At 34.8% G+C, this 12,134-nt stretch overlaps 1 protein-coding gene across 1 annotated transcript in view; it reads right to left on the bottom strand.

Annotated features, from left to right (window-relative positions):
* The window catches only part of hpda (4-hydroxyphenylpyruvate dioxygenase a), a 42,006-nt gene extending 30,305 nt beyond the window's left edge, over positions 1 to 11,701 (bottom strand). Inside the window, exons 1-3 of the mRNA XM_056457228.1 lie at positions 11,648 to 11,701; positions 4,081 to 4,107; positions 3,938 to 4,000 (exon numbers count right to left, since the gene is read on the bottom strand). Coding sequence (XP_056313203.1) covers positions 3,938 to 4,000; positions 4,081 to 4,107; positions 11,648 to 11,650 — 93 coding nt within the window. The 5' untranslated portion in view covers positions 11,651 to 11,701. The remainder of the gene's footprint in view (positions 1 to 3,937; positions 4,001 to 4,080; positions 4,108 to 11,647) is intronic.
* Between the last annotated feature and the right edge of the window lie 433 nt (positions 11,702 to 12,134).

The following is a 12,134-nucleotide window of genomic DNA, read 5'->3' as shown; positions in this document are numbered from 1 at the left end:
CTTCATCTAAATAAGCAAAACAACAACAAAAGCAGAAATAACATACACTTTCACATTACTTTTCCTTAAAAAGTAACAAAGAAACGCGTTTAGTTACTAAAAATAGTGACTTCAGGTTGCAGTTTATTACTTTTAAAAGTCCCGTTACCCAACACTGGACAACACACTCATAAACACAAGATTAAATGAAGAATATTTAAAGATTTCAGTCAAGTTTGTCCTTAAAACGGCACTGTAAAACAAATAAAACATTGACTCAAGTTAAAATTAAACTTTTTTGGAGTTGAGTTGAGTTGAGTCAACTTAAATTGAATCAACACTGTAAATAATATGTGTTAATGAACAGTTTGCATATTTTATGAGTGTTTTGTGTTTATTTACGGTTGTGAATTGCGTTTTGTAATGTTGATCTCTGCTCTGTCCACTTCTGATGTTGAAAATTCATCTCTACAGTTTAACAAAGTGACTTTTATTAACGTTTTAGAAGTTTTAAATAAGAATATAATGTATAATTAACCAAAACTCAGGGCTTCTGGTAGTACCTAGAATAGCAGAGTCGAGTAAAGGAGGTCGAGCATTATCATTTATGGCTCCTAAACTCTGGAATAGCCTTCCTGATAACATCCGAGGCTCAGACACACTCTCCCAATTCAAAACTAGATTAAAGACCTATCTGTTCAGTAAAGCAAACACTCAGTACATCACTTAGCGGGTTTCCACACAGGTTCTGCATCTAGTTGATATACACTATGAACAGCAGCTACGCTAATTATTTTCTTTATTCTCCATTTCCACCTGGGGATACTCTTCCCGAGGCCCTCAGACTATGCAGAGTCACTGATTCGATCCAAGACCAACGACGAGATGATCCCAAGGTTTCCATATCCTGGACCGGGCCGTATCCTGAGCAGCTACTGTGGTGGTCATGGAGGAGTGGAGAACATGAGACTGATTCCTGTGACACTCCAGAGACAGACGAGTCTTCGCTGAGGCCAGCTTCCAGCCTTCGCCGCTGAGTCTGCAGCTCTGCACAAGACGTTTGGCCAGCGGAGAAATTAAAATGATCGTGCCCAACTGAGCCTGGTTTCTCTCAAGGTTTTTTTTCTTCACATCCACCTTTAGTGAAGTTTTTTTCCCTCTCCGCTGTCGCCACTGGCTTGCATGGTTCAGGATCTGTAGAGGTGCGCATCGTTGGATTTGCTCTTCAGTGTTTGGAGACTCAGTAGTGATTATTAAACCACACTGAACTGAGCTCAACTGAACTGAACTTAAACACTACAAACTGAACTACACTGTTCCTATTTACTGTGACCTTTTATGTGAAGCTGCTTTGACACAATCTACATTGTATAAGCGCTATACAAATAAAGGTCAATTGAATTGAATTGAATTGATAATATCTAGAGAAATAAGTCTGTAGAATAACAGAAAATGTGCTGCAGTTTATTACAAGGTTTTTGTAGCATAATATACAACACCAACACAGATAATATAGCACTGCAAACTATTACACATGTCAATAAAAGTCTCTTTTAAAACTTTTCAAGGTTAAAAATTTACTGGAGGAAACATCAAGATCCCATAATGCAATTTAAAAGCATGAATAAATCGGGAAAAATAAAAACATGACGCACAAAATATGGAAAACTGCTCATTTACGCATGTTTTTACAGTGTACAGTACTTGGGTTAACAGTTGATTCGACTCAAAAAAAGCTGTGCAGCAAGTGCAGCCTTACAATTTGAAGTTAAGTCAAGTTAAGATGTTTTTACCAGAGAACTGAAACATTTGAGTGCCACAAAAACAGCAATGAGCTGTGTTAATGTGTAAACCTGTTTTACTCTCCAGATCAACTGTTGTGTCACTCTTAGATGAACTTCACTGTATTGATTTCTGCTGTATAGACAAGCAAGGTCAAAATTAAGTGTTTTTCCCTAAAACAAGCTAAATAATCTGCCAATAGGGGTAAGAAAAATAACATGTCAAAATGAAAAACTGGATTATTTTGCTGACCCCATTGGCAGATTATTTTGCTTGTTTTAAGGAAAAACTCACTTGATTATTTCTGAAAATAAGACTGATTTAGTGCTTGTCTATAAAATGCTTCTTGATTTAAAAAATTTCGATATTTGGACTAAAAACAAGACAAAACAATAAGTAAGAAAAGCATTTTGCAGTGTAATTTTAAGGTTCATTCCAGGGGCGTGCCCCAGTGAAAATCTCCAGTGCCCCAGTAAATGCATTGAGATATGATTTACTTCATATGCAAGTGTATTTATTAAGAGTGGTAAAGCCAAATCTGGAGCTTATCTAACAAAATAACTCACGATAACAGCCCAAAAACTAGTATAGCTAAATGTATATATTATAGAAAAATATTAAACACACATTTAAAAAAGAGGAACAATAAAGAGAATCAAAAAAATGGAAAAATTCAGTTGAAATTTTGTAGGTTGTCATTTATTTTTGCAATATTTAGCTTGAATTTAATTGTTTTATCTTTCAACTTCTAAATATGTTTGGTGAATAAAATATTATTTGAATAAATATTTCTGTTTAATAAATCTGTTTTGTTTAAATGCACCAAACTACACTGCCTATATTCACTGAGAAATGGAGAAAAATATTCATTTTTTAAAATGGGCTGTACTCAATTACGCCGAGCACTGTAAGCCTTTAAATGTCACTTTAACCTGAATACTAGTATCTAAAAAATATCTAGTCAAATATTATGTGCTGTCATCATGGTGAAGATAAAATAAATTGGAACAAAAACGTACAATTTCACAGGAAAACAAATTATTTTATTTTATTTTATCAAAAGTATAGAGAAGCAAAACAACATTGTTGGCGAAAGCGCAAAATAAATTACATTAAATTCAAATCACTGATAGCCAATAATAATAATGATAATACAATAAGAATAATAAATTTAATAATAATAATAATAATAATAATAATAATAATAATAATAATAATAATAATAATAATGATAATAAATTTAATAATAATAATAATAATAATAATAATAAATTAAAAATAATAATAATAATAAATCAAATAATAATAATAATAATAGATATAACAATAAAATAATAATAATAACAAAAATAATTATAAATATAATAATAAAAATAATTATAAATATAATAATAAAAATAATAATAATAAATAATAATAATAAATATAATGATAAAAAATAATGATAATAATAACAATAAAACAATAATAATAATAAAAATAAAAAATAACAATAGTAATAATAATAATAATAACAATAATAAAATAATAATAATAATAAAATAATAATAATGGTAATAATAATAATGATAATACTAATAATAATAATAATAATAATTATAATAGTAATTATAATAATAATAATAATAATTATTATTATTATTATTATTATTATTGTTATTATTATTATTATTATAAAAAAATAAAATATTAATAATAATAAACATAATAATAATAATAATAAATATAATGATAAAAAAATAATAATAACAATAAAAAATAACAATAGTAATAATAATAGTAATAATAATAATAATAGTGATAATACTACTACTACTACTACTAATAATAATAATAATAAAATAATAACAATAGTAATAATAGTAATAATAATAATAAATAAATAAAATAATAATAATAATAATAATAATAAAATAATAACAATAGTAATAATAGTAATAATAATAATAAATAAATAAAACAATAATAATAATAATAATAATAATAATAATAATAATAATAATAATAAAATAATAACAATAGTAATAATAGTAATAATAATAATAAATAAATAAATAAAACAATAATAATAATAATATTAATAATAATAATAATAATAATAATAATAATAATAATAATAATAATAATAACAATAAAGCCACACAGTCATAAAGGCTGTATTTTTCTATAAACTCACCTGTTTGGCATTTCCCACCCAGAATTTGATATGGTGAAAGTTTAGAAACTTCCCTCTCTCGGGCTGCAACAGAAAGAAAAACATCAAATTTAATATCTTCTACCAAAATGAGAAACAAATGATCAAACTCAGCAGCATGTTACCTTCTCTCCTTTATCTGTGTAAGAAGTCTAAAGAGAGAGAGAAAGAGAGAAAAACAGAAATAATAATTATATATTCATAAATCAAAAACACAAGATGTCCCATTCTGACGTCTGCATTAAATAAAGCGAGAAAAGTGACTTCATATACATAGAAAGGATATTAAATGCTTGGATAACTCAAACAGCGGTCACTAGTCTCTCCTCCATATCAGAACTAGCTATATTGATTGTGTTATCTCACATTGTTTTGTGTTGAACAGTTCATCTGTGCATGTCATTAAGAACAAACTAATGGTTTACTCTTGTAGTCCTTGATTGAAATCTGAAAATGCACTTCCTGTTTGTTTTGAGTTAAACTCTCAGATTAGGTCTGTCTGAGGTATTGGGAGTGGCTAACATACTTAACCACGCCCCTTCAGCTGTCAGTCATTATAACAACAAACAGAAATGGTGAGCAGGAGGAGTCTGTTAGGTTGTAATAACTCTCCCCAAACACTTTTCCCCATCATTCTGAATGAAACACCTCCTTACTACATCCAATCAGCATCGCAGTAGAGCAAAACATGCCACGCCCACTGTTTTCTCATTTAATATTCAGTTTCTCAAGGAACTGTGCAATAATACAGTCATTCGTTAATTCAGGACAACACAAACACTGCTGTCACCTTGACGGAAACTCTGCCTCTGCTTTCTTTTGATTGGACAACGAAAAAAGTCGTAGACCAAGTGTACTGTGTGATCCCCTATGGTTTAATTACATCTTTGATCAGGTTAATTTATTCAGACATTAGTTCTGAATATTCTGAAACAGACCTTTCTCCACTGTCTTAACTTTCAGATAAGACTGAATGACTGACAAGGCATAATCATGTAACTCTTCAAAATAAAGGCGTTTTTTATTCACAGTGATGACCGAACATTCATTCATTTTCCTTCAGCTTAGTCCCTTTATCTATCCACAGTGGAATGAACCGCCAACTTATCCAGCATATGTTTTACATAGCGGATGTAACGAAGTTAGGTTTTTCATTGTGAATTCTCCTGAATTATGCAGCAGTTATGTATCTTATGATGTACGGGTGCCCTCATGTGGTTCGGTTGGGGTACTGCAGACATATAAGTTAGACAAGAAGTGACGTAACACAGCAGATGCTGTGAGACAGTCATGCTGTGGGTAGGATTTTCATGCTCTGTCTCAATTTATTAATATTAACTTTGTAACATGTTAAATGTTACTATTATTATTTTTTGATTTACTTATTTATTTTTTTTGCATGGTGTATTGTCTGGCATGTTGACATGCAATACTGCTTCCGACCTCCAGGGGCACTAGGTTGATTTGCACCCTTATAAAGAGCCACTTACTATAGAGCAGGGGTGGGCAAACTCGGTCCTGGAGGGCCGTGTCCTGCACAGTTTAGCTCCAACACTAATCAAACACACCTGAACAAGCTAATCAGTATCGGCAAGATCACTAGAAATCTATAAGCAGGTGTGTTTGATTAGAGTTGGAGCTAAACTGTGCAGGACACCGGCCCTCCAGGACCGAGTTTGCCCACCCTTGCTATAGAGTAAGTAGGAGTGTTTGGTAGAGTGGACACCAAATGTATCCCTTTTGCTACCGGCCTTCTAATTCAGTCCAATGTTTTGAGAACTATTGAAGTTATCGCTCAATTAAAGGACTGTTTATATGATGCTATCCTTGTGCCTCTGGTTTGCTGATCTCACTGGGATACACCAAGTTTATCCAATTTCTTGGGGAGCAACACAAAACTCACTTAAACAAGGCAAATTGACTGTTTTTCTACAAACAACCACCTCTCTTCTAAGGAGTCACAGGACATCATAGGTGATTTATTGCATCGCTCTCAAGTGCTCTAAGTGATAAGTGGTCACTGACCTTTTTTTTTCAGAAAGACTATTTAGTTTCTGACTTTGTTGTGATTTGATGTTTTTTTGTTTTGTTTATTTGGTAATAAATCCATGCATGCGTGTAAAATAAAAGAGTTTACAATTGATATCATTTTGTTTCAAGAGAGTGTTAATCAGTATAGCCAAATTCTGTAGAACCCCCTCAGAGTGATACCAAATCGAGGAGAGGAGGTGTTGCAACTTTAAAAAGGAGTGATTTTGCACATGTAGTTTATAATTCGGTTTTATTATCATTGAGCATGTGACTTGTGACATGTAGTTTTTGTAAGATAAATGGCTTTTTCTAAATGTCTACTGGATTGTGCTCTTTAGCAAGGCCATGCGATTGATTAGATTTTCTATTTTATTTAGAGGTTGTATGTCTGCAGCAAGCAATCCACCTTAAGGGCTGTATTGTTTATTGTTTCAGTAAAATTATCAACCAAATACTGTGTTCGGGCCTTCATTAAAAATAAATAACACAACATAGAGGAAGAAGAAGAGCCGAAGGACCGGAAACGTCACACGAATACCCTTCCAGTTGCAACCCAGTACTGGGAAACACCCATACACTCTCACATTCACACACACTCATACACTACGGCCAGTTTAGTTCATCAATTCCCCTATAGCGCATGTGTTTGGATTATGGGGGAAACCGGAGCACCCGGAGGAAACCCACGCCAACACGGGAAGAACATGCAAACTCCACTCGAGCCGGGACTAGATCCAGCTATATGCTGGAATAGTTGGCGGTTCATAGCGCTGTGCTGACCCCTGATAAATAATAAAGACTCTAGAATACACAAGACATGTCACTCATATACTTTTGAATGGGGGAAAGTGTAACTGTCAATATGGCGAATGAAGCCCCGCCTACTAGTACAGGAGCCAATCACCGATCGCTATATGGTGAACAAAGCCTGCCTTCTAGTACAGTAGCCAATCAGTGATCACTATAGAATGACAATTCTCCAGGAAAGGGGCTCGGACCAGATGTGAGTTTCTGCAGATTTTGTGTGATACGAACATTTAGAAATGAAACTAAATAGTCAGGTGTTGTTTATTTTTATTGGTTATTCGTAATATGAAATGTAGTCGTAAGCTTGACAAACAGTTTTGGAGAATTTGACGTATCCCTATTTAGACAGAATGCCTGAGCATACTGACCGAGAGGCGTTTCAAAGATGGCCACTGAGTGGAATGACTTGCCTTAAAGGGACTAAGGGGAAGGTACTAAGCCGAAGGAAAATGACTGAAAGGTTGTTTAGGTATCACTGTGGAAAAAACATCTTTATTTTGAGGAGTTTACATTGTCTGTCATTAAGTTTATTTATAAACTAATTTCGAGAGGATCACGTGCTTATGATTGCTTGTGGCCGGTCCAGCATTATTTAATTTATGATTGGCCAATCAGACGATTCCTAAGCCACTATAAATACCATAAGTTCCATATAACAGCCATCTTCGATTTGAAGAATCCCCCCTTCCACCCCTACTCCTCCTCAGGGGCGTAGCAAACGGGGGGGATGGGGGGATACGTCCTGCGCACTTTTAGAGGCAGACCATTTAGTAACAGGTGATTTAAGAATATAAACCTTTGGATTTTATACAGCTGTCCCCCCACTTTTAAAATGTCCACTACACCCCTGCTCCTCCTACTTTCCTAGATGGGTGGTATGGTGGCCCAGTGGTTAGCACTGTTCCATCACAGCAAGAACATCACTGGTTCTAGTTCTTACCAAGCCAGCAGATGTTTCTGTTCGGAGTTTACACGTTCTACCCGTGCTCATGTGTGTTTCCCCTGGGTTCCCCGGTTTCCTCCCACCATCCAAAATCATGCAACTTAAGTTAATTGACTAATCCAAATCGCCACCATAGACGTGCTCCTAGTAAGCAGTTATCTCTTAAGAGCAATCACTATCTGTTCATAAGCTACTACAGCAGGGAGTTCTCCAGATCTATCTGAGCTCAAACTCCCCTCTCGCCCTGCAAACGGGAGGGAGCCCCGGGCTTGAGGATCCTATGAGCTCAGGGCTCTCTCCCGGGACAGCATGCCAAACTAGCTTCATAATCAATCATCAGCTAAGTGTGAACTCTAGAAGTTACTTTTCTGAAAGAAGACAGAGGAGAAAGTTCTCGTTTAGATTATTTACAACTACTGTAATGTTGATCAAAGATGAGGTAAACTATAGAAGTGTAATACACCTTTAAATTATATATATATATATATATAGTTATGTTTGATGTTTTCTTTGTCTATTTTTTTCACCCTCCTCTCTGCTTGTTTAGTCCTTAGGTTTCTTATTGGTTTATCATTCTGTCCATCATCATCATGATGGTGTCGGTTCCACCAATCCCAGGATGAGCCGCAAGGATTTAATGGCTCATTTCCACTGACTGGTACGGTACGGTTCGGTTTGGTACGGGGTCACCTTTATCAGGCTTGCGTTTCCACTAACAAGGGTACCCTTTTGTGGGTGTGGTGTACGACAGAAAGTTTCAGTCGACGTCATTCTAGCTCGAGGAAATGTCTACTATAAAGCTGTACAGGTCACTTACATATCATATGAGAAGCTCTTCTCACAAAACAGATGCTTCATACACATAAATACTTCTGTATAATGTTTATTACTAACTTCTCAATGAACATGAGTTGATTATAACTGCAGATCAATGACAGTGCGAAACAGTCTACTGTAACGTCTGTAATTATATTAAATAACTAAATAAATGAACATATATAAACACATACAGCTCCTTACAGTCTCCGATATGTTACCAATTACAGAAGAACTACACACAACAGACATTTCGTCTGTATTTAGGTTCAAAACAACACAAAATATAGCCTACAGTCAGTGTAAACCTCTCATCTGTGTCTGTAATCTTCAGCAGCACATGTAGCCTCTGTTAGACAGTAATTCCCTCATTCTGAGTTCATATTAGTCCAAAATGTGAAGATAATAAGTTAGTTATACATGGCATTTTGTTCATGTTTGCTGAATAATAATGTGCTCCTTTTTTCCGGCTTCTCCTTTGTTTCTTCGCGCTTCACTCTCGCGTTTGTCAGTGTCTGACAGGATCGGGTATCAAAAGCACGTCAATAATCAAGCACAGGTTATTATCATCAGCTCAAGAAGTTTGTTATTTCAGATATAATGTTAGACACGCGCGAGCGCAAGGAAGAAAGCGAAACCGCTCACGCCTCAGACTGGCTCGTAAAAAACTACGGGGCACAGGGTAAATCTGCTCTTCTTCTTGGCTTTGTGGCTGTTCATCAAGACGACGACAAGGTTTGTTTGAGCCCGGATCGACCATGGCTCGTTATTATATGTATTTATAATTCCGCTATAATCTCTCGCTGTGTATTTCAAACATGGCGGGTTTTTTGTTTTCATTCTGGCTTGTTGCGTAAGCGAATGACGTATCTCTGTAAACCAATAGCGTTCAGCTGCGCGTGTGGCTCCGCCTTTTGGTACCCGTTCTCGTGTTTGGTACCCTTTCGAAAGAGTGCCGAAAAAATGGTACGGTACGGTTCGGTACGCTTTTTGACAGTGGAAACAGCCATAAAAGCGTACCAAACCGAACCGTACCGTACCACTCAGTGGAAACGGGCCATAAAGTTCCGACAGACCAGTGTGTGGTGTGCGCTCTGCCTCGGCGTACCGTTTGTGCTCCACACAATTTGATTGTGCTACGCTTCGGCTGTTTAGTGATTTATTATCTCCGTTTACTGTGGTAATTCGAGTTTGCTTGTTGAACTTCGTTGGCTTTAAGTAACATCATGTGATGGTTGTTGTGTGGTTCTAAACTTTGACCGTTTTATCCGGTTTGTTTTAGTTTAAATTGATGTTTTGTTAGATTAGTTGAGTGTTTTGTCAGCTGTGTGTTTTGAGTTTTGTAGCTTTAATTAGTTTAGTTGGGGTGTCGGATACACTGAAGACCTCGGTTTTTATTTGTATTTATTTTTGACGCCTAGTTTAGACTTTAGTTTTAAGGATTGTTTTGTTAATTTCTTTGATTTGCCTTACACTCGTTGTTTTTGTTTAAAGATAATTATAAATGTTTCTTTATTTTTCCTCTCCCATTACTCTTACATCATTTTCAACTACTGAGTAAAAAAGCTTAAATAGAGAATTGATTCTTGCCTCATCCTTGATCTGTCGCACACATTACACCTGTCTCGCTTAAACGTTACAGCATCCCACTAAAACATCTTAAAAACGTAACAATATATTCATATATTTAAATGAATTTGTTTAGCCCAAAATAACAACTATCATGCATTTTGACTATGATTTACAGAAAACAGCCACTTAAAAAACACTAAATCATCACTAGTTAATGTACTTTTATTACACTAGTAAATATGATTTGTTTGCATTCCTGCACCAATCAATGGATGAGCATGACAGACTGCTCTTAAAGATTATTTTACTTTTATGTGCGCAAGTGTATCATAAAATACAACTCCTGCACCAATCAATAGATTTTTTATTATGTAAAAAGTGAGAATATACAATCACAGTACATTATAAAGAAAAACAAACATTTGATATTTATATTCATATATTTAAATTCAATTCAATTCAATTCACCTTTATTTGTATAGCGCTTATACAAATGAATTTGTTTAGTCCAAAGTAACAACTATCATGCATTTTACATTTACATTTAGTCATTTAGCAGACGCTTTTATCCAAAGCGACTTACAAATGAGGACAAGGAAGCAATTCACACAACTATAAGAGCAGCAGTGAACAAGTGCTATAGACAAGTTTCAGCTGTGTAAAGTCTAAAAAGCAAAGCATTAGTAAAAAAAATTTTTTTTTTTTTTTTTTTTGAGAGAGAGAGAGAGAGAGAGAGGGCACAGTTAGTGGTATAGCCAGAGAGGCAGTTGCAGATTAGGAAGGAAATTTTGACTATGATTTTTTAAGACAGCCACTTAAAAAAATCCATCACTAGTTAATATACTTATTTTTTTATAAGTATATTATATATTACTTAATTATATCTCTACTTAGGAGCTGCCCTAATTTTCCAATATCTTTTGTCCATAACTCAACATGGGGTCAAACAATCTGCATTGGTACGTCTTCAAAATACGTCATTCTGTGTGATTTATGAGCCGTTTTCTTCGCGGAGACTAAAAAATGTCCCCACAAGGTCAAAATTGACTGGTATTGCTATACTTGTGGGGACTTTGTTTGGTCGCCACAACGTAAGGAATACAAGGTACACACACATTTTACACTAGATTTAACATTAATGAAATTAAAAACATGTTCTCATTTCATTTATTTCATCAAATATTATGAACAAAATCCATCACTAGATAATATATTTTTTCCTATGATCACATTTTGGGCCATAGATACTAGTTAATTATGATCTGAAATCTACTTTGCAGCTGCCCTAATTTTCCAATATCTTTTGTCCATAACTCAACATTGGGTCAAATATGATCAGACCCAATTATTGTTGGTTAAAAAGTGTCATTTAAATGTAATTTTAAGAATTAACCCAATGGTTTGTCCATATTTGACCCAGCACTGGCTTACAATAACCTAGCGTTTTTTATAGTGTAAAGAGCCTTTATTTTTTAAGAGATTAAGTGTGTGTGTACGTGCATGTGTGTGTTTTCAGGACTCACCATGTCTCCGCTACTGGTGTCAGTGGATGTGATGACCAGAAGAGCTCACTTTCACAATGACCCATGGTTTTATATGTGGGTCACTGAACCTCAGGTTAAACACTCCTTCTGCCTCATCCAGCCAAAAGAGCATCTACACACACACCCACTCTTTCTCTTACAGACACATAGACTTGTTCCTATATCCAAGTGGGGACTCTCACAGACATAATGATTTTAATACTGTATTCTATTGTGTTTTTTCTCCTCCCTACCCCTAAACTCAACACTCACAGAGAACAATCTGCATTGGTACGTCTTCAAAACACGTCATTCTGTGTGATTTATGAGCCGTTTTCTTCACGGAGACTAAAAAATGTCCCCACAAGGTCAAAATTTACTGGTATTGCTATACTTGTGGGGACTTTGTTTGGTCGCCACAACGTAAGGAATACAAGGTACACACACATTTTACACATAAACATTAATGAAATAAAAACATGTTCTC

Source organism: Danio aesculapii, chromosome 5, assembly GCF_903798145.1.
Source record: "Danio aesculapii chromosome 5, fDanAes4.1, whole genome shotgun sequence".
NCBI lineage: Eukaryota > Metazoa > Chordata > Actinopteri > Cypriniformes > Danionidae > Danio > Danio aesculapii.
Note: the sequence above shows the minus strand (reverse complement) of the source record. Positions and strands in the feature narration are given on the sequence as shown.